Here is a 22,028-nt window from a genome sequence, read left to right as displayed (position 1 = left end):
AAGTCTTTGATTAAAACAAACTTCAAACTTACAAATTTAATGAATAACGGTCGAATTTCGACCGCTGGGCGACCTCTAGTAATAATAAATTATGTATGTAAATAAATTAGTATGGAATAACAATTTTTGTGAATCACGTGAATTACAAGGTCAGTAACGACCTCGGGCAACTTACAGGAATCTTCTGCCTGCTCACTATTGTAGACTTCTGTCCAGTAAACATCCATTTATTATAGATTAGTTAAAAATTGTGCAAACGTGAATTAATTTTTATTTAAAAAATAAACACAACATAGATGTTGCATACCCTATCATTATTATTTTTTTTAAACAAATCCAACATAGGTATTGCGCACCGTGCCCTTATAACAACCACTTTTGGTACACCAGTACGTCGTAGGAAGTAACATCTCCTTCATTTTTGTTGGCGTTGACCCACCGAAAGTGCGCGTTCCCTACGGTGAACGCGTCGATTTTTCCAATTTGTGTGCCCCCCTCGTAGCTGATCCGTCCCACGGCGATGATTCCGCGATCATCTTCGTGCCCTCCGATTACCATCTGCCTGTCCAGCAAATCCAAATGCAGATCGGTCGAGTTGGTCGCCACCCACGCGAAATTGTTCTTGCTGCAAAGAATCTAAACACAATTATATAGCGTCGGACACGATCTTAACTTTCAACTTACTTTTATATATCGGTCGATTTTTTGCACCCCGCTGATCGGAACCCACATTTCTTTCACACCGGCGTTGATCTGGCCGGGTATCAAACCGTGGTTCCTCACGTAAGCTTGTCCTATGTAGACTTGTTTGCTGTTGATGTTTGCACCTCCCGCTACTGCATCTCGTGGGATAATTCCGGTGTATTCCCGCCAATAATAATGGGCGGCGTTGTCCTGACAAGAAGTCAAGGGAATGAGGAAGAGTAAAAACAAGTGAAGCGAAGGGTTTGACATTTTGTTTGGTACTGAACACTTACTTCTCAAGCGAGTTACTAAAAGGAAGGTGTTGTTTGTTGTGTTAGCAATTTCTCGGCGTGTTATTGACGAATTTTTACTTAAACGGAAACTTCTACGCTACAGTTTTTATCGTAATCGCTTCACTTTGTCCTCCATTTATTTTTAAAAGTTGCAGATGCAAATAATCTCTTGTTTTGAAGCTTGTTATTTACCAATATTTCGTTCACAATAACTTTTGCAAAAAATTGATTCATTCATTAATTCATGTATTTCGTTATGGAACATGGAAGTTGAATTAACATGAAGTAAAAATGAAGGAAGGGTTTTTTAGAGACAAACACATACACTCTCTGCAAGAGATCCAGATCTCGAGTAATTTTTTTTAAATAAAAATAATTTGTTTGAAAAATCACAGTGTCTTAGTTCGTTACTTTCTAGTGCTTATTGCTTTACATGGTTGGCAACAAATCTTGAGACACTTTTTACAACGCAAACCATTTATTTTTTGGGATGAATTACATTATCAACAAAGTGCAACACTTCGTAGGAGTCGATCCATTTCTCCGCCCCTCTGTCGCGGAAGAACAGTTTCGCATCCTCTTTCTTGTAAGCGGTGAGTCTTCCGATCTTCGTTTCCCCTCGGTAACTGATGCGTCCAATGTGGATGCAGCTCAGTCCGCCTTCGTCTCCTCCGAGAACTCCGTGTTTGCCGCTCAAGTGCCTGCAGATTCTTCGAGTCCAAGACGATCCATTGGAAATTATAAGCGGGACCGCACAGAATCTGTCCAAATATTTCTAAAAACCTACCAGGAACTGTCACTGAAGACTCATCTTAATGTTGCTTTCTATCTTCCTGGCTCCTTTGATCGCGGCAGTAACTTCTTTTTCTCCTTGGTAAATCGGGGCCACTATCAAGCCCTCATTCTTGACGTAAGCTTGACCGACGTAAATGCTTTGGCCGTTGATGTCCTTACCAGCCGGAATCGCATCTTTCGGAATTGACCCGGTGTATTCACGCCAATAACAATTTTGCTGAATGCAACACACTTGACTGCTGAAAAAGAAGATGACCACCAGGGATAGAACGAAGTGATACATGGTAGCGTCAAGGGAGTACTGAAACAATTTGTTACATTTTGGTTTTTTGTCCCATTAATCTTGATGGGAATTTAATGGGACCACTGAAATTAATTTTGGAATAGACAGGCGTGGCAGCAAAAGACAAAATTTCAGACGAACCGTCGGACAGTTTATAGAAGAATCTCCAAGATAGATTCAATGCTCACTTGGTACTTGTACTTTTAACTTTTCTCTTTGTTATTTTTCTCTATGCTTTGATAGAATCTTCCAAAAATAATAATCTAAAAAAAATTCGGCTCCATTTATTGAACTACCTGAAGATTAAATTTGCAAATATCAAAAAAGAATCAGAATCGGGATTTGTTATTTAAATTAGGATTTTGTAAGATCTCGACATTTTTGCACTCCCAAGAGTCAAACGTTAAACGCATCTTCAGATATTGTACCATTGTACTCGCATCAGTAGCAATCCTGAAGAATTTATAAAACTCGACTAGGAAAAATGTCTTTGACTTTCACTGGTAACGCGTCTGTCGCCTCAAGTCTTTTGTGATAAACACTTCAAAAAATTAAAAATACGACCATAAATTGTTTTCAAGCAGATTTTATTTGCACATGCTGACACGTTAATTTAGAGACAAACTCCGGAACCGTTGGGAGGTTGAGCCGCGATTCCTCTACGGTTCATCCTGCAAGCTTGCTCCTGCAATCTCGGTTTGGCCGCTTCAATGTCGTTAACGTCTTCAGCTGACCACAGTTTCTCAGCAACGGCACTAGCCCTCGGCCACACTCTGGGCATGATACTGTACTCGTTGACAAACTCACCCCACATCAAAGCCTCGCCACCCAAAACTAGTTTCTTCTGTTCGTCTGTGCCAGAGAAGTTCAGAGCTTCGCACTTATAGAACTTTTCCCAATCGCTGCCAGTGGACAGGTCGCTCAAGTACCAACAGCCGGAGTAGATTCCGAACATGCCAGCTTTGGTCACCTAAAAGAGAACAGTTTTTTTTTGTCGTGGGGAAAGAAGAAACCTACCGCGGCGAGAGTGTTAAGACCACCGATCTTCCTCACTTGGATCACGGTAGACTTGGGCAAAGTCGCACCGTGCAGAAACGCCTCTTCCTGGATGATGTATTTTGAACTAAGCGAGTCAAGGAGGCTGATTTTTCTTTGGAAGAAGTAGCTGTCGAGTTGCTCGTACGACGAGATATCGTTCTCGCTCATGAAAGCGTTGACGTCAGGATTGCTTTTCCTGTGGAGAATTACCATTAAATTACGAGTATAATAACGAACAGGACAACCTACCAGCAAGAAAAGTCGACTGCATCGCCACCTAGATTAATGTATGAATCAGGGAAAACATCGACAACCTCCTTGAAGAGATTGGCCAATAAGATGTAAGTTGAGTTTCTGGTGGGGTCCATAGGCCCCAGTTGACCGTTGGGTTGGTCGTTGGAGTAACAAGGTGTCAGCAGCTCGGGGTGGGACAACCCCCAACAACTGGTGAAACCACCGTGACCGGGAGTGTTGAAATCTGGAATCACTCGAATCCCTCGGACACGAGCGTACTCGATGATTTTACTCACGTCACTCTGTTCGTACACTTTAGAGACGGGATGGTAAGCGCCTTTTTCGCTGCAATTGACACACTGCGGAGAGAATCTCGATCGCACTTTTCTACTCACCTTAACTCGGGGTAGGTGCGACTCTTGTACGGAAAACTGGGATCGTCGACGATAACCCAGTGCAGAACGTTGAGTTTGTTGTAAACCATGGCGTCCAGATTCTGCAACATGATGTAGACGGGCTGGAAATGCCTCGAAGTGTCCAGGAGAAGTCCTCGATGGGGGAATCTCGGGAAGTCGGTAATGATGGTGGCATTGACAACGAGCTACAAGAGATTTAGATTCTCGCCATTCTCCAAGCGGTACTTACCAATTCTCCTTCCACGTAGATCAACTGGGAGAAAGTCTCCAGGCCACGAAGCACCCCCCAGATCGTAGACGCCGAGAGAGTCGACCCTTCGCTGCTAATCGTGAGAGTATCTACAATGCGATCAGTAAATTCTCACTTTCGGCCCAACTCACAGCTTTCGTCATCTCCAAGGTTTGGTCGAACGGCTTCGTTGGCACACTCTCCGATCAGTTCGACGTTCAGACTGTCCAAGTAGCCCACGAAGTTGTCATCATCCTCCCAGAACTTCTGCTGGGGTTGTCTTCCCACTTCGGAGAGCTGCCCTCGCTGCTCTAAAGACGACGAAGTGGCGATAATCGTCCAGTATCTGGCGAAGGCGTCATTGAGGAAGTCGGGACAGCCGATGTTGGCGGGACCCTACAATTTCCGCTACCAATTCTACTGACAATTTTACAGATTTGTTTTACCTTGAAGCTGAAGGTGCGGGATAGAAGAACAAGGTAATTCTCGGACGTTTCTTGGTATTGGGGCTTGGGCCATACTCCACCCTTCGACGGTTTGACGGGAGGGTTTTGCGCAGCGTAGCAGCACGCCAGAATTGACCCGAACAATACAAATAGCTTGAACATCGTGCGCTCTTATTGATGGACGGAATCAGTTTGTGTCCACCATTCGTCTGTCATTATTTATAGTGACCGAGTTTCGGAAATCGATCTCGAGATACGAGATTTGCTGTGTTTTCAATTCAAATTGTTTTTTTTTAAATCGATATAATCAACTAAGATAATCCCTAGAGGTTTGAGAAGTTATTGGAAAAAATCGTATTATTTCTATTTTAATGCAATAACAATTAATCAAAGTGGAAAACAAACAAATTGTGAAGTTCTGGAAATATTGAAAAGTAAATTGAAACGTGAGAAAGTGGCAACAAACAGAATAACCGATCATCAAGTGAACTTTGAATCACCCATTGGTCAATTTAATAGAACAAAATACTCCATTCCTGTGCTTCATTGTTTGTCACTTGTCACTTTAGTTCATTTGTACTAATTTCGGATATCGCCACTGTACTCGAACGTCACAAACACTACTTTATCTTAAGGTTCTTATCTTCAAGCGGTCGAAAATCGCGCCTTTGTGTATCTCCAGAGAAACTGGCTAAAGTGGCTTTTTTTTGAGCGGAGTAGAAGTACTTCAAGTCCTAGGAATAGTCCACAGGCGGCTCGGCCGAGTCAAATGCAAGGTCATTTAAGTATTTGTCACGATTTATTTATCAATTACAATTTTCAATTACACGAAATCTATATATATATAAAACTGAACGTCTGTTTGTATATTTTGCATGCAAATCTACAGTTTTGCTCCGATCTTGATGAAATTTTGTACACTTGATCTTCAAAACAAGAAGAAAATTACTGTCTACTTCAATTTTACAAAAACCAACCCCTACTACCATTTTCAACCCTGTTAAGAAAAAAAGACAGTTTTTTCGAGTTGGAAATACCCTCGCCGCTTCACCCCTATTTCATCCTCTGAGTATATCGTCACGTTCGCCGCTTGACACCCACAAAAAGCAACCCCTATTATCATTTTTAAGCCTATTAAGCACAAAAAAAGTTTTTTCGAGTTGGAAATCGCGTTTGCATCATATGTTCAGATGTCATAGTTGCATTTGGTTGTTTATAAAAGTAGCAATTTCGCAAAATGTGTTTGAATGATTGTATTTTACCGGAAGATGTCTTAAATGAAGCAGAACAAGCTTCAATTAGCTTAATACCGGAAAAATCAAAAGGCAGGTATCTGAATTCAAACGAGACAATCAAACAATAGGAGGATCTAAATAAGGTTACAACTAAAAATAAAAGTGTTATGTGGGCGTATTTTCATGAATTGGTAAGTGATCATTGTGTTAGTTTCTTATCGTATTGATCTTTTTGTTTATACCGGGTGATCCAGTTTGGTATTCGCGGCCCTACATCTTTTTTGTTTTAAGAAAAAAGTATAGCAAACCATATATATTTGTAAATCGCTTGTGAAACTACAATAGATGATGTTGTCAAATCTTCTCTACGATGACATATGTCAAAGTTAAGACAGTCAACTTTTTTTTTAAATAGTAGACTATACATTTCTTAGCCTATTCTTGTAAAGCTTTTTTTTCTACATTTGAATGTGTAAAAAAAGTTGACACTTACATCAGAAAAAATTCGAGAAAAATAATAAAATATGATGTAATTTATTTGAAAGCGTTATTTTCTAAAAAGAGCTAGTAAGCCAACCATTTGTAAATTCGCATTATGTTGGTTCCCTGCATGTCACTATTTACAAGACAACCATGTAGCCAAAAAATAAAATTATTTGACCTTGTTTGTTTTCAAGCCTCGGGTACGCCTCGGCCAGAAAACTGAGACTCGGACGAAATACCAAATCCATACTGAATTTACCTACTATGCTAAATTCGCGTTATGTTGGTTCCCTGCATCTCACTATTTTAAGAATTACATAGCCAAAAAATAAAATTATTTGACAGTGAAATATCCGATCCATCCTGAATTTACTTTATTGGAATATTAGAATTTACACTTATTCGAATCTTACATTCTTCGTAAAAAGACAAACTTCATATTGAAATTACTGCGTTTATAGCAATACATGAAAGTAGAAACATAATTTTAAAACATTCTGAAATCTGCGGGCGAAGCTGCGGGTAAAAGCTAGTATTTAATAATTAAATTTTTTTTTGTCAATCTTTGTTGAAAACGGGGGTTCAATTACCTGATTTAAATTATAATTGTGTAATTATTTATGATAAATCGTAATAGCTAATACAATTTGTCACAATAAATGTTAATACATAAATGATTTCGCTGAACTCTTTGATTTTTGTAGTTTATGTGATTTGGCACATAAAATAGTCAATTTTGCTATTTTATGTGTTTAATCACATAAAACGACACTTTTACCTTGTCATTTGAGTGACACAATTTGTCACTTTTATGCCGTTTGAATTTGAAATAAAACACGTTTTAATTGGAAAAAAATGTATCATTCTACATTGTTATATTATCTCCAAAGGGAAAGCAATATATGTCTTCCTACACTTCTTCATTTATTCTTGTACATCAGAACCTCACAGGAATCTTCTGCCCGCTCACTATTGTAGACTTCTGTACAGTAAACATCCACTTAAGTATTATAGATTAGCAAAAAAATGTGCAAATGTGAATGAATTTTTATTTAAAACATAAATACAACATAGATGTTGCACACCGTATCATTATAATTTTCTTTAAACAAATCCAACATAGGTATTGCGCACCGTCCCATTATTTCTACCACTTTTGGTAGACTAGGACGTCATACGAAGTAACATCTCCTTCCTGTTGGTTGGCGTCGACCCATCGAAAGTGCGAGTCCCCCACGGTGAACGCGTCGATTTTTCCAATTTGTGTGCTCCCCTCGTAGCTTATTCGTCCCACGGCGATGATTCCGTGATCATCTTCGTGCCCTCCGATCACCATCTGCCTGTCCACCAATTCCAAATGCAGATTGGTCGAGTTGGTCGCCACCCACACGAAATTGTTCACGCTGCAAAGAATCTAAATACAATTAGTGTCGGATACAATATTTACTTTCAACTTACTTTGATATGTTGGTCGATTTTTTGCACCCCGTCGATCGGAACCCACACTTCTTTCACACCGGCGTTGATCTGGGCGGTTATCAAACCGTGGTTCTTCACGTAAGCTTGTCCTATGTAGACTTGTTCGCGGTTGATATTTGCGCCTCCGGATACTGCATCGCGTGGGATAATTCCGGTGTATTCCCGCTAGTAATAGTCGGCGGTGTTGTCCTGACAAAAAGTCAAGGGAACGAGCAAGAGTAAAAACAAGTGAAGCGAAGGGTTTGACATTTTGTTTGGTACTGAACACTTACTTCTCAAGCGAGTTAATAAAAGGAAGGTGTTGTTTGTTGTGTCAGAAATTTCTTGAAGTGTTATTGACGAATTTTTACTTAAACGGAAACTTCCACACTACAGTTTTTATCGTAATCGCTTCACTTTGTCCTGCATTTGTTTTTAAAAGTTGCAGGTGCGAATAATCTCTTGATTTGAAGCTTGTTATTCACCAATATTTCGTTCACAATAACTTTTGCAAAAAATTGATTCATTCATTAATTCATATATTTCGTTATGGGGCACGGAAGTAGAATGAACATGAAGTAAAAATGAAGGAAGGGTTTTTTAGAGACAAACACAAATATTTTTCTAAAGAAACCCCAAAAAGCTCTGCAAGAGATCCAGATCTCGAATAATTTTCTTTAATAAAAATAATTAGTTTGAAAAATCACAGTGTCTTAATTAGTTACTTTCTAGATCTTATTGCTTTACATGGTTGGCAACAAATCTTGAGACACTTTTTACAATGCAAACCATTTATTTTTTGGGATGAATTACATTATCAACAAAATGCAACACTTCGTAGTAGTCGATCCATTTTTCCGCCCCTCTGTCGTGGAAGGACAATTTCGCATCCCCTATCTTGTAAGCGGTGACTCTTCCGATCTTCGTTTCCCCTTGGTAGCTGATGCGTCCGATGTGGATGTAACCCAGTCCATCTTCGTGTCCTCCGAGAACTCCTTGTTTGCCGCTCAAGTTCACATGCAGATTCTTCGCGTCCGAGACGATCCATTGGAAGTTATAACCGTGACCGCACAGAATCTGTCCAAATATTTCTAAAAACTTACCAAGAACTGTCACTGAAGACTCACCTTAATGTTTCTTTCTATCTTCCTGGCTCCTTTGATCGCGGCAGTTACTTCTTTTTCTCCTTGGTAAATCGGGGCCACTATCAAGCCCTCATTCTTGACGTAAGCTTGACCGACGTAAATGGTTTGACCGTTGATGTCCTTACCAGCCGGAATCGCATCTTTCGTGATTGATCCAGTGTATTCACGCCAATCATAATTTTGCTGAATGCAAGACACTTGACTGTTGAAAAAGAAGATGACCACCAGAGATAGAACGAAGTGATACATGGTAGCGTCAAGGGAGAATTGAAGCGATTTGTTACATTTTAGTTTTTTCTTCCCTTAATCCCGATGAGAATTTAATGGGACCACTGAAATTAATCATTTTGGAATAGACAGGCGTGGCAGCAAAAGACAAAATTTCAGACGAACCGTCAGAGAGTTTATAGAAGAATCACCAAGATAGATTCAATGCTCACTTGGTACTTGTACTTTTAAGTTTTCTATTTGTTATTTTTCTCTATGCTTTGGTTGAATTTTCCAAAAATAATAATCTAAAAAAAATTTCGCCCCCATTTATTGAACTACTTAAAGAAGAATCAGAATCGGGATTTGTTATTGTCTAACTGATCAAACGCGGCTCATGTCCGGTGTGAATACTTGCATCTACTTAAGTTAAGATTTTTTAAGATCTCTAGATTTTTGCACTCCCAAGAGTCAAAGGTTTGATTTTTTCATCACTACAGTTAAGTTCTCATTCTTAACGTAAGCTTGACCGATGTAAACGCAACTTCAGGTATTGTACCATTGTACTCGCACCAGTAGCAACCCTGAAGAATTTATAAAACTCGACTAGTGAAAAATTTCTTTGATTTTCACTGGTACCGCGTCTGTCGCCTCAAGCCTTTTGTGATAAACGCTTCAAAAAAAAAAACACACACCTAACTTGTTCAAGCCGATTTTATTTGCTTTTGTTGACACGTTAATTACACGTTAATTTAGAGACAAACTCCGGCACCGTTGGGGGGTTGAGCTGCGATTCCTCTACGGTTCATCCTGCAAGTGTGCTCCTCCAATCTTGGTCTGGCTGCTCCAACATCGTTGACGTCTTGAGCGGACCACAGTTTTTCAGCAACGGCACTAGCTCTCGGCCACAGTCTCGGCATGATGTTGTACTCGTTGACATCATGGGACCACATGCAAGCCTCTCCACCCAAAACTAGCTTCTTCTGTTCGTCTGTGCCATCAAAGTCCAGAGGTTCGCAGACGTAGAAATTCTCCCAGTCCCCGCCACTGTGCAGCTCGTCCAGGAACCAATTGGTGGAGAAGAGTCCGAATTTGCCAGCTTTGGTCAGCTAAAAGTCAAATGTTAATATTTTGTCGTTTGTGGGGAAAGTGAAAACCCACGCTGGCGAGACTCTCAAGACCAGCTTCCCACCACACCTGGACGACGGTAGAATTGGGCAAAGACAGAGCGTTGAAGTACGTCTGTTCCACGGTGATGTATTTTGCGTTGAGTGAGTCGAGGATGCTCGCCACTTTTAGGAAGAAGTAGCCGTCGAGTTCCTCCCTCATCGACATATTGTTATCGCTCATCCAAGCTTGGACGTCGGGATTATTCTCCCTGTGCAGAATTACCAATAAACTATGGTAACGAACAGGATAACCTACCAGCAAGAAAAGTCGACATTATCGCCACCCATGTTGATGTATGAATCAGGGAAAACATCGAGGACCTCCTTGTAGAGATTGGTCAAGAAGGTGTAAGTAGAGTTTTTGGTGGGGTCTAGAGCCCCCAGTCCACCGTTGGGTTGGTCGTCGGTGTAACAAGGTGTCAGCAGCTCGGGGTGGGAGAACCCCCAAGAACTGGTGTGACTGGGAATCTGGAATTCTGGAATCACTCGAATCCCTCGGACACGAGCGTACTCGATGATGTTACTGACGTCAATCTGTTCGTACACTTTAGAGACGGGATGGTAAGCACCTTGTTCGCTGCAAATGTCACACTGCAGAGAGAATCTCGATCGCGCTCTTTTACTCACCTCAACTCGGGATAGGTGCGACTCACGTACGGAAAGCTCTCGTCGTCGGTGAGATGCCAATGCAGAACGTTGAATTTGTTGTAAGCCAGAGCGTCCAGAATCTGCAAGATAATGTAGACGGGCTGGAAATGCCTCGCAGTGTCCAGGAGAATTCCTCGATGGGAGAATCTCGGGAAGTCGATGATGGTGGTGGCCTTGACAACGAGCTACAAGAGATTCAGATTTTCGCCATTCTCCAAGCGGTACTTACCGATTCTCCTTCCAAGTGAATCAACTGGGAAAAAGTCTCCAGGCCACGAAGCACCCCCCAGATCGTAGACGCCGAAAGAGTGGACCACCCTTCTCTGCTAATTGTTAGAGTGTCTGAAAGACGACCATTAAACTCTCACTTTCGGCGCAACTCACAGCTTTCGTCATCTCCAAGGTCCGGTCGGACGGCTTCGTTGGGACACTCTCCGGTCAGGTCGACTTGCATACTGTTCAAGTCGGCCACGGGGTTGACATCAACCTCCCGGAACTTCTTCTGGGGTTGCCTTCCCACTTTGGAGACCTGCCCTCGCTGCGCCAGAGACGACGAAGTCGCGATGATGGTCCAGTATCTGGTGAAGACGGCATTGAGGAAGTCGGGACAGCCGATATCGGCGGGGCCCTACAATTTCCGCTACTAATTCTACTGACAATTCGACAGATTTTTTTTTACCTTGAAGCTGAAGGTGTGGGATTGGATAGCGAGGTAGTCCTCGGACGTTTCTTGCTGTTGGGGCTTGGGCCATACTTCACCCTTCGACGGGTTGACGGCGTAGCAGCACGCCAGAATTGATCCCAACACTACAAATAGCTTGAACATAGTGTGCTCTTGTTGATGGACTGGCTCAGTTTGTGTGGACCATCGGAGTGTTGTTATTTATAATAGCCGAGTTTTGGAAATCGATCTCGAGATCGGAGATTTGCTGTGTTTTCAATTAAACTTGTTTTTTTAAATCGATAATCTACTAGACATTCGAAATCTTATTGGAAAAAATCGTAATATTTCTATTTTAATGCAATAACAATTAATCAAAGTGGAAAACAAACAAGTTGTGAAATTTTAACAAATAATCACATGGAAAGTTCTAGAAATATTGAAATGTAAACTGAAACGTGAGAAAGTGGCAACAAACAGAATAGCCAATCATCAAGTGAATTTTGGTCAATTTAATGGAACAAAATACTCCATTCTTGTGCTTCATTTTTTGTCACTTGTCACTTTAGTTTATCTGTACTAATTTCGGATGTCGCCACTGTACTTGAACGTCACAAACACTACTTTATCTTCAAGCGGTCGAAAATCACGCCTTTATGTATCTCCAGAGAAACGGCTAAAGTGGCTTTTTTTCTGAACGGAGTAGAAATACTTCAAGTCCTATGAATAGAAGTGTCCACAGGCGGCTCGACCGAGTCAAACGCAAAGTCATTTGAAGTATTTGTCACGATTTATTTATCAATTAAAATTTTTAATTACACAAAATATTTATTAATTAAATTATCTTTTGTCAATCTTTGTTAAAAACGCGCTTTCAATTACCTACAACGAAATATGCGATCTTGATAATAAAAGGTCCTTCTTGTTTTATCGTTCGGAACTCTCCTTATTGCGGAGCTGCTCATATCTGGTCTGATCCAGAGGATAAAATAATATCACGATTAATCAATTAATTAATTAAATTTATATCTTGGCTCACATATTTTTTGGTTTTGCCAAAAATACTTACAATCAAAAATCGTGCCGGCCATCGGCCAAAATATTATCTTATCGTTATCCAATAATTTATTTTTTCTACTCATGATATTCAAATTAGTCATTTTGACATTGATTCCTGTGATTGAAATCGCATTTCAACCACTAGAGATCCCGGACTACCGGGATTTCAAACTGTTTGATATTCAATTTATTGTGGACAAGAAAAATGTCAATTTATCTCGTAGAGGGATATGGAGGGAGCACTCTTCAAAAAAGTGGATACGACCGCGCTTTTCTGTAGACCTAATAAAAGGTCTCCAGATGAGCCGAGCGAAACCGATATTTCATCTTTCCAGTGGCATCCCTTTTAGCTTTTTTCTGGGGACAATTTTTGTAGGAATTGTAGGAAGGCGACCGTAAATATTTAGTTCAAAATAAAAACAGATCAGAGTTATACAACTGAAAAAATACAAAGACAATTCACCAACCGGTTCACGTGTAAAAAACCAAATCCCAGTAAAATGACGGAACACCGACGCCTATGAAGCATCTGATGCCCAACGACCCTCGTCACGAAATTTGACGAAGTACTGGCGGTCATTTTAAAAGGCGTCATAAAAGGTCTCCGCACAGGTCTCGCGACGTGCCGCTTTCTTTACATTGCCAGCATAGGCAGTGCTCCCTCCATATCCCTCTACGATTTATCTTTAATTTTTTCTAACGTGCATTAATTTGTTTATTTCATACTAATCATTTATACATACGTCAATAATACCTTAGGTACGGTAACCATTATGATATTCATAACTGCCTTGAGAGTTATACTAGGGAATTAAGAATTCTTAATTCCTTCTGTAACGGTCCGAATAGGTTCGATAAATTAAGAATTTTAATTTTTAAAATAATTTCAACGAAATGTTTTAAATACCGTTCATTTGCGACGGAATTGCTGGTCAGTTGTAAATTTTATTGATGCCTTTGTGGGCAAGAGTGGTACCACATTCCTCAAGTGAAATCTGCCAACCTTTCTTTGAAAATGCAGGTACACAAAGATAACAGTTTTCATGGGAAAAGAAACATTGTAAAATTTACTCGTTCCACAATTTGGGGAATCCAGTTAAAAATCAGGGGATAATTGAATGAATGAATTTGATGTTAGGCGGTTTCAAATTGAGAGAACCACCAAATCAATGTTCATTAGGTTAATTTACGTTTTTTATCATTCTCAAATTTGTGGCATATTTGTAATTAAGGGCGAGAATTGCAAATTAGAAACAGAGCGCTTTATCGTAGAAAATAACTAGAATCGTTTGCACGTTTAGTTGGAAAAGTAACAAAGCAAAGTAGAAAGGAAGTGGGTAGAAAAGACGGTAACAGTAAAGCCAGGTAGTGGTAGAAATCAGAGGTGTGAGTCAGAGAGAGAGAATGAAATATAGAATACAGAATATAGAAACATTTTTAGAAGTAGCAGATCAACGGAATTTAGTTGCATGACATGGCACTTGCGTAACAGCGTTTCAAGCCCAATTTAGGTTTCAAAACAATGTTAAATTGTTTCATTTTAATTCTGTTTGTTTCATTTTAATTCTGTTTAATTTTTGGTCTGATTTTTATTATTGTATAGAGTCAGTAATTCAGTGTTCCTGTTTAATTCTGTTTGTTCCATTTGTAATGGTGTTTGTTTCTTGATGTTGTGGTTTATTAGTGTATACAGTCAGTAATTTAGTGTTCTTTTTCAGAGTTCTAATTCAACAACAAATTATGTACATTCGGTCTGGTCCGAACAAAAGTCTAAATTTAAACATTTAAAATAATGGTGGAAAACGGAAACTGTAATTTCAAAAGTTCTAGAGATATCGAAAAGGTGTCGCTATCGGCGTAAAGTAGAACCGAGCTGATTGGTCACTTTGGTCAAGTAGGGGTTTGCGAAAGTGGGGTGCGCCAGAAATGATAAAACCGAATGCGGAACGGGAAACGAGGTTTTTTTGATTCACTCGGGGTTTGATCTCCAAAGTAGCCGGAGGTACGTTCGGTACCTCCAGCAGCCATTTTGTGACCACGTGCTTTACATTTACAAGGTAAATTATTTCTCTAATTCTTGTACATTATTTGTGGTCGCGATTTAATTAGACAAACAGCATTTCATTCTTTATCGTTCTAAAGTAAAGATTATATTATTTTCTTTGAGCAGTTAACGACCACGTGACTCATTCTTTATAGCGAAGTATGTGATCTTCTTGCATTTACCGATTGGGGAAACGTGTTCTCGCCAAGGCGATCTATTACAAACTTATAAAATAGCTTCATTAATTATTCATTACTTGGGAGCCTTCGCCGTCGGGGAAGCTACCGCCAGTGCCCGTCGCACTCAATTAGCTGTGGTCCGTCGTAAGTGCACAAACAGCCGCGTCACCCGTAAACGGGACAGTTACCAAACTAGGCCAGCTGACACGTGTGAAGAGAGGTACCCTATCAGTCTGTTAGAACCCTTTTCCCTTTTATTTTCAATCACCGGAGTAGATCAGGCTTTGACTGAAGCTTTCCAGGGCATCGCGTCGGGTTCAATTTAATGGGGGATACAATTCGGATCACATAGTTCGCATCTCAAACTCGTGTAATGCTATTCGCGCCAGAAACTTCTGTATTTGCCCAGCTTGGTCATTTATTCATGAGTCATATCTAAATTCACGGGACGAAAGCCAAATCTCGTTGAGTCAAATATCCACCAACATCTTTATTAAATTCACTGATTTATTCCACACTGTTTGTTGGGACCAAACGTCACCACACTCGATTATTTGTTAAATCAAATTTAAATGAAGCGTGCTCAATCGCTTTAATTCCATGTTTTGAAAAACCTTCCGAAGGTACGGCCTCTCGTTAGAACCTAATTAAACAAAATAAAATAAAACACAACGTAGGATCCATAAACATTCCTTTCTCATTACTTTTGTTTTGTATTTTTCCGCAAAAATTTTATCCGAGGGAATGCGGCAACCAACAATACACCAAATGATGAAGGAAAGTTTCATCGAAGAAAAGTCAAGGAAGTCGAAACGTTTCAATATTGTTTCTTTTCGTCATAGATACACATTATGAAAAACAACTCATAACGCCTTTGGAATATTTCAAATTTTTTCGCCCTCCCCATTGTTTACAACAAACTCGTGAGAACGAAACTATAGCAACCATATATTCACGCAATCATCCCTGCAAAATATTTTTAAGAAAGTTTTAACTTCATGTTTTTCCCCTCATATCTTCCTTAATGCATAAACATCATGCAAGGTCATTTGAAGTATTTGTCACGATTTATTTGTCAATTACAATTATCAATCACACGCAATGTTTAAATTATCTTTTGTCAATCTTTGTTGAAAACGCGCTTTCAATTACCTATAATCTGTTTCAAAATCAAAAATCCACCAATAGTGCACTCTACCTCGAAAATACAACCGACAACGTCGCCAACTTTTGTTTTTAGTGTGTCTGCAAGTGTCAGAAAAAAGTGGGTTTATGAAATAAAACTGGTGGACAGTCGTTTTGGTCATAGTTCATCGTGTTTTTTTCTCATTTTATTATTTCACTCAAAAAGTATGATATTGTAGTTAGCTACCACCTTCTTGTACATAATAATTATTTTGTGTTACGTAAATAAACTCAACAGTTCAATATCAAATTTTGGTGGGAGGTTGAGCCAACCCAAAAAAAGTAAACCTCTTCTAGGGATTTCTTTTTTCTGCCAACATAATTTAACAGGTGCTGGATTTTTGATTTTGAAACAGATTATACAACGAAATATGTGCTCTTGATAATAAAAGGTCTTTCTTATTTTATCGTTCGGAGCTCTCGTTGTTGCCGAGCTGCTCATATCTGGCCTGGTCCAGAGGATAAAATAATATCACGATGCAACTCGTGGCTGATAAAATTTCAGCGTCTCGAGTTGACGTTGAAATTTTATCCCATAATAACACAATTTCACTAGTAAATTGCGAGCATAATAAGCAAAGTGTAAAATCCATTTTTTATATTTGAAACATAAATTAAAATACGTTTTTTGTTCGACACTGTAAGAATTTGAGAATTTTCTCCAATGTGAACAGATTTTGATAAATGTCACCACTTGTCAAAACGAAACGTCAAGCTAATTTTAAAGATTTTAGGCGATTTGGGCTCGTCGAACAAAAAATACGTTTTATAAACAGAATTCATTCTACACTGTTACATTATCTCCAAAGAAAAACAAGGGAAAACAATATATGTCTTCCTACACTTCTTCATTTCTTCTTGTACGTCAGGACCTCACAGGAATCTTCTGCCCGCTCACTATTGTAGACTTCTGTCCAGTAAACATCCATTTCGTAGATCAGTTAAAAATTGTGCATATGCATGCGAATGAATTTTTATTTAAAACATAAATACAACATAGATGTTGCACACCCTATCATTATTATTTTTTTTAAACAAATCGAACATAGGTATTGCGCACCGTGCCATTATTACTACCACCTTTGGTACACTAGGACGTCGAACGAAGTAACATCTCCTTCATTTTTGTTGGAGTCGACCCACCGAAAGTGCGAGTCCCCCACGGTGAACGCGTCGATTTTTCCAATTTGTGTGCCCCCCTCGTAGCTGATCCGTCCCACGGCGATGATTCCGTGATCATCTTCGTGCCCTCCGATCACCATCTGCCTGTCCACCATCTCCACATGCAGATTGGTCGAGTTGGTTGCCACCCACACGAAATTGTTCACGCTGCAAAGAATCTAAATACAATTAGCGTCGGATACAATATTTACTTTCAACTTACTTTGATATGTTGGTCGATTTTTTGCACCCCGTCGATCGGAACCCACACTTCTTTCACACCTGCGTTGATCTGTCCGGGTATCAAACCGTGGTTCTTCACGTAAGCTTGTGCTATGTAGACTTGTTCGCCGTTGATGTTTGCACCTCCCTTTACTGCATCTCGTGGGATAACTCCGGTGTATTCCCGCCAGTAATAATCGGCGGTGTTGTCCTGACAAAAAGTCAAGGGAACGAGCAAGAGTAAAAACAAGTGAAGCGAAGGGATGGACATTTTGTTTGGTACTGAACACTTACTTCTCAAGCGAGTTGATAAAAGGAAGATGTTGTTTGTTGCATCAGAAATTTCTTGAAGTGTTTTTGACGAATTTTTACGGAAAAATCCACTCTACAGTTTTTATCGCAATCGCTTCACTTTGTTTTGCATTTATTTTTAAAAGTTGCAGGTACAAGTGCGAATAATCTCTTGATTTGAATCTTGTTATTCACCAGTATTTTGTTCACAATAACTTTTGCAAAACAATTCATTAATTCATGTATTTCGTTATGGGACATGGAAGGGTTTTTTAGAGAAAAACACAAATATTTTTCTAAAGAAACCCCAAAAACCTCTGCAAGAGATCCAGATCTCGAGTAATTTTTTTTAATAAAAATAATTTGTTTGAAAAGTCACAGTGTCTTGGTTAGTTACTTTCTAGTGCTTATTGCTTTACATGGTTGGCAACAAATCTTGAGACACTTTTTACAATGCAAACCATTTATTTTTTGGGATGAATTACATTATCAACAAAGTGCAACACTTCGTAAGAGTCGATCCATTTCTCCACCCCACTGTCGTGAAAGGACAGTTTCGCATCCCCTATCTTGTAAGCGGTGACTCTTCCGATCTTCGTTTCCCCTTGGTAGCTGATGCGTCCCATGTGGATGTAGCCCCAACCGTCTTCGTGTCCTCCAAGAACTCCGTGTTTGCCGCTCAAGTCCACATGCAGATTCTTCGCGTCCGTGACGATCCATTGGAAATTATAAGCGGGACCGCACAGAATCTGTCGAAATATTTCTAAAAACTTACCAGGAACTGTCACTGAAGACTCACCTTAATGTATCTTTCTATCTTCTTGACTCCTTTGATCGCGGCAGTTACTTCTTTTTCTCCTTGGTAAATCGGGGCCACTATCAAGCCCTCGTTCTTGACGTAAGCTTGGCCGACGTAGATGTTTTGGCCGTTGATGTCCTTACCAGCCGGAATCGCATCTTTCGGGATTGACCCGGTGTATTCACGCCAATAATAATTTTGCTGAATGCAAGACACTTGACTGCTGAAAAAGAAGATGACCACCAGGGATAGAACGAAGTGATACATGGTAGCGTCAAGGGAGTACTGAAACAATTTGTTACATTTTGGTTTTTTGTACCATTAATCTTGATGGAAATTTAATGGGAACCACCAAAATTAATTAGGTAATTTTCTAGACAACTGTCTTATCAGCAGACAGCATTTCAGATTAATCCCGAGGCAGTTTACAGGAAAATTCCTAAAACTGTAACCAAATTAGCGACATTCGATACTAGATATTCTCTTATACACTTTCTTTAAAATTTTGTTTTTCAGGTTTTTTGTCTGTACTTCCGCAATTAATAATGCAAACTATTTTCGACACCATTTATTGAACTAAAAACAAGTGTACATAAGTCAAAATTGAATCAGAACAGAGGTTTTTTATTGTCTAACATTGGCGGCTCTTGTCTAATGTCTATTTCATCATTTACATAAGTCAGTATTTCATAAGACTTGACACTCTCCTCTACTAGGATATTTCTGTTGGGATAGTAGAAATCTGCGCTTCCAAGACTGTAAGATTTGATTTTTCCTGTTTCCGTAACTCCTGCGTTCTCGATTCTTCCGACGTTGAGAAACCCAAATCCATCCTCGTGACCCCCGATGATGGCGTGCTGGTTCATCAAAATCAAGTGAAGATCAGTCGCGTTGCCAACTATCCACTGGAAGTGACCTTGGCTTCCACACAAAATCTGTTTTAATCCGTTTTAACAAATCTCAACGATTCACACATTATTCTACTTACTTTGATATATTGATCAATTTTTCTTACACCTTTTATCGTGGCAAGGACCTCCTTCACTCCTGGAATTATCTTTACCACAATTAAACCCTCTTTTTTGACGTAAGCTTGCCCGATGTAGACGTTTTGAGCGAGGGATTTGCCCCCAATGATCGCATCGTCAGGGATTGTACCGTTGTACTCGCGCCAGTAGTAATCCTGAGGAGTCGATAAAACTAGACTAGTGTAGAAAAGTGAGGTTATGAAGAAACATGAGAGCGTAATGTGGAGCGTCATGGTGACACCAACACTGACCATTAAGTCAAGTAGTTCCTTTAACGATGGTAAATCATTGTTAATGGGTCTGTCGCCTCAAGCAAACCATTTTGTGATAAAGCGAACGCAGACCAAATGTGTCAAAAATCCCCAGTTATTGGACCGACATTAGTAAACATTCCTGAATCAACTGGAATGTCTTTAGTATCTTAGGAAGCTATTGACGATTCCAGAGAACAACTAATGCACTATCACCAAACATATTTAACACAACAGTCTCAACAATCAGAAGGATCTCTTCGCACATATTAAAAAATCGTGTAAAATTAATTCAGGAGTGCATCAATCGTTTGGACATTCTCCTGATCTGTTACCACTGAATTCTGATGTAATTTTGATTATCTGCGACAATTTTTTTTTGCTTTATGTTGCATTCTCTCTGAGATTCCTTGTTTTTATGCAACCAAGTATTCACATCAATTTACTTTTAAAATATAGATACACCAGAATTATAAGCGGCAAATTCCCTGTATTAATAACACACAAGAATAGCTATTTTCAATACAAGTGAGCAAAGTAGTGCACTTAATCACGAGTACGGATGTTGGGCGTCCGAGCCGAGGGCGAGGACCCCAACCGGACGAGTCTCTGTCATATCGGTACGTACAGTTGTACTTTCTTTCGAAAACAATTCTGACAAGTATCTCGATTTATTTTTAGAGGTGCCGTTTTACATTTACACAATTTTGTAATCATCCATTTATTTTAGGTTAGATAAGAATAGTGCAAATATGCAATTTTTATTTCAAAAATAAATACAACATGTTGCTCACCGTACCATTATTACTACCACTTTTGGAACACCAGGACCTGGTACGTAGGAACGGTTGCTTCATTGTTGTTGGCGTCGGCCCACCGAAAGTGCGAGTCCCCCACAGGGAACGTGTTGGCTTTCCCAATTTGTGTGCCCCCCTCATAGCTGATCCGTCCCACGACAACATTTCCGCCATCTTCGTGCCCTCCGATAACCACCTGCCTGTTCAGCAACTCATACTGCAGACTGGACGCGTTGGTCGGCACCCACACGAAATTGTTGACACTGCAAAGAATCTAAACAAAATTAGCGTCGGACACGATCTTAACTTTCAACTTACTTTGATACGTTCGGCGAGTTTTTGTACCCCGTTGGTCGGAACGGACACTTCTTGCACACCGGCGTTGATCTGGGCGGGTATCAAACCAGCGTTCTTCACGTAGACTTGTCCTATGTAGACTTGTTCGCCGTTGATGTTTGCACCTCCCTTTACTGCATCTCGTGGGATAATTCCGTTGTAATCCCGCCAGTAATAATCGGGGGCGGTGTCCTGGCAAGAAATCAAAGGAACGAGCAAGAGTAGAAACAAGTGAAGCGAAAGGTTTGACATTTTGTTTGGTACTGAACACTTCTCAGGCGAATTGATAAAAGAAAGATGTTTGATGTGTCAGAAATTCGGTTGAAGTGTTATTAGCGAATTTTTACTGCGCTGTAAAATTCCACACTACACTTTTTATCGTTATCGCTCCACGTATTCTTGCAGGTGCGAATAATCTCCTGATTTGAAGCTTACTATTCACCAAAATTTCGTTCATGATAACTTCTGAAAAAAAGCTCAGCTCTTCATATTTCTTTCTTTCCCTTCATTCATTAATTCATTTCAATACGGCACATGGAAATAGAATGAACATGAAATAAAATAAGGAAGGGATTTTTTAATGAGACAAACACAGATATACCGTGCGATCAACAATTATTTAGATCAAAGAAGGCGTTGGATTCTTCAACATATGTTGGAACTTAGGCGATCAGATGGCCTGAATGCACGGATATATTTGTTTCAATTTAAATTTCCAAATTGTTACTGAAACTCGGCAATGTATGTCAATTCTCCGTTATTGAAAACACCATTCCGATCCAATGATGAGTCTTTTATGTTCTGAAGTAGAAACCATTTTTGCGTTAAAATTTGATTCATAGTGACAGTTGTTTGACGTTTATTAGCTGAGTTAGCAAAGATACCTACGAAAAATCTGACACTATCATAGCCGCCTTTTATGTAAGTAATTATTGATCGCACTGTAAACGTGATTTACGAGGAATAATGAGACTAGCGGAATTGAAAATGCAACCCACAATACATCAGGGGATAAACCTGGATATTAACCGTCCGTCCCGATATTATCCGGCTTCTCGTTCCAATGTATTGTGGGTTGCATTTTCAATTGCGCCGGGCTCATTATTCCTCGTAAATGACCTAGTAATTCTAAGAAAACCCAATGGACTCTGCAAGACATGCATATCTCGAGTATTTTTGTTTTATTTGAAAAATCAGAGTTTCCTAGTTTGTTTTAAGAAGATTGTGAAGATTGTACACTGTTGTGCAGAAA

General features: G+C 39.7%; 4 protein-coding genes across 4 annotated transcripts; all 4 read right to left on the bottom strand.

Annotated features, from left to right (window-relative positions):
• Positions 1 to 258: 258 nt before the first annotated feature.
• Positions 259 to 4,675, bottom strand: LOC138123155 (beta-hexosaminidase subunit alpha-like). Its single transcript, XM_069037715.1, has 9 exons — positions 4,419 to 4,675; positions 4,125 to 4,368; positions 3,973 to 4,082; positions 3,723 to 3,928; positions 3,343 to 3,672; positions 3,073 to 3,289; positions 978 to 3,025; positions 685 to 894; positions 259 to 636 (listed from the first exon to the last, which is right to left on the bottom strand). Exons 1-7 carry the CDS (start codon positions 4,578 to 4,580, stop codon positions 2,669 to 2,671), a joined length of 1,626 nt encoding a protein of 541 aa, XP_068893816.1. The 5' UTR covers positions 4,581 to 4,675; the 3' UTR covers positions 259 to 636; positions 685 to 894; positions 978 to 2,668.
• A 2,492-nt stretch (positions 4,676 to 7,167) lies between these two features.
• Positions 7,168 to 21,120, bottom strand: LOC138123179 (uncharacterized). The gene is made up of 2 exons (XM_069037750.1): positions 20,759 to 21,120; positions 7,168 to 7,550 (listed from the first exon to the last, which is right to left on the bottom strand). The coding sequence occupies exons 1-2, from the start codon at positions 21,026 to 21,028 to the stop codon at positions 7,284 to 7,286; spliced, it is 537 nt and encodes a 178-aa protein (XP_068893851.1). The 5' UTR covers positions 21,029 to 21,120; the 3' UTR covers positions 7,168 to 7,283.
• LOC138123160 (beta-hexosaminidase subunit beta-like) lies at positions 9,643 to 11,653 on the bottom strand. The gene is made up of 7 exons (XM_069037721.1): positions 11,443 to 11,653; positions 11,148 to 11,391; positions 10,993 to 11,105; positions 10,743 to 10,948; positions 10,372 to 10,692; positions 10,108 to 10,324; positions 9,643 to 10,055 (listed from the first exon to the last, which is right to left on the bottom strand). The coding sequence occupies exons 1-7, from the start codon at positions 11,587 to 11,589 to the stop codon at positions 9,699 to 9,701; spliced, it is 1,605 nt and encodes a 534-aa protein (XP_068893822.1). The 5' UTR covers positions 11,590 to 11,653; the 3' UTR covers positions 9,643 to 9,698.
• LOC138123177 (uncharacterized) lies at positions 16,849 to 18,669 on the bottom strand. Its single transcript, XM_069037748.1, has 3 exons — positions 18,365 to 18,669; positions 17,276 to 18,314; positions 16,849 to 17,231 (listed from the first exon to the last, which is right to left on the bottom strand). Exons 1-2 carry the CDS (start codon positions 18,629 to 18,631, stop codon positions 18,030 to 18,032), a joined length of 552 nt encoding a protein of 183 aa, XP_068893849.1. The 5' UTR covers positions 18,632 to 18,669; the 3' UTR covers positions 16,849 to 17,231; positions 17,276 to 18,029.
• Positions 21,121 to 22,028: the final 908 nt, after the last annotated feature.

Source organism: Tenebrio molitor, chromosome 2 (genome assembly GCF_963966145.1).
Source record: "Tenebrio molitor chromosome 2, icTenMoli1.1, whole genome shotgun sequence".
Classification (NCBI taxonomy): domain Eukaryota; kingdom Metazoa; phylum Arthropoda; class Insecta; order Coleoptera; family Tenebrionidae; genus Tenebrio; species Tenebrio molitor.
This window is presented reverse-complemented; position numbering and strand designations above follow the sequence as displayed.

Bases quoted from the DNA above. Each gene is read 5' to 3' on its own strand.
- LOC138123155 (XM_069037715.1), bottom strand. From the start codon at position 4,580: ATGTTCAAGCTATTTGTATTGTTCGGGTCAATTCTGGCGTGCTGCTAC. The intron at 3,290-3,342 runs GTAGGTTGTCCT...AATTCTCCACAG, and splicing joins GCAGTCGACTTTTCTTGCTG to GAAAAGCAATCCTGACGTCA. The intron at 3,026-3,072 runs GTAGGTTTCTTC...GTTCTCTTTTAG, and splicing joins GTCTTAACACTCTCGCCGCG to GTGACCAAAGCTGGCATGTT.
- LOC138123160 (XM_069037721.1), bottom strand. From the start codon at position 11,589: ATGTTCAAGCTATTTGTAGTGTTGGGATCAATTCTGGCGTGCTGCTAC. The intron at 10,949-10,992 runs GTAAGTACCGCT...AATCTCTTGTAG, and splicing joins TTCACTTGGAAGGAGAATCG to CTCGTTGTCAAGGCCACCAC. The intron at 10,325-10,371 runs GTAGGTTATCCT...AATTCTGCACAG, and splicing joins AATGTCGACTTTTCTTGCTG to GGAGAATAATCCCGACGTCC.
- LOC138123177 (XM_069037748.1), bottom strand. From the start codon at position 18,631: ATGTATCACTTCGTTCTATCCCTGGTGGTCATCTTCTTTTTCAGCAGT. The intron at 18,315-18,364 runs GTGAGTCTTCAG...ATATTTCGACAG, and splicing joins AGATAGAAAGATACATTAAG to ATTCTGTGCGGTCCCGCTTA.
- LOC138123179 (XM_069037750.1), bottom strand. From the start codon at position 21,028: ATGTCAAACCTTTCGCTTCACTTGTTTCTACTCTTGCTCGTTCCTTTG. The intron at 7,551-20,758 runs GTAAGTTGAAAG...AATTGTATTTAG, and splicing joins AACTCGCCGAACGTATCAAA to ATTCTTTGCAGCGTGAACAA.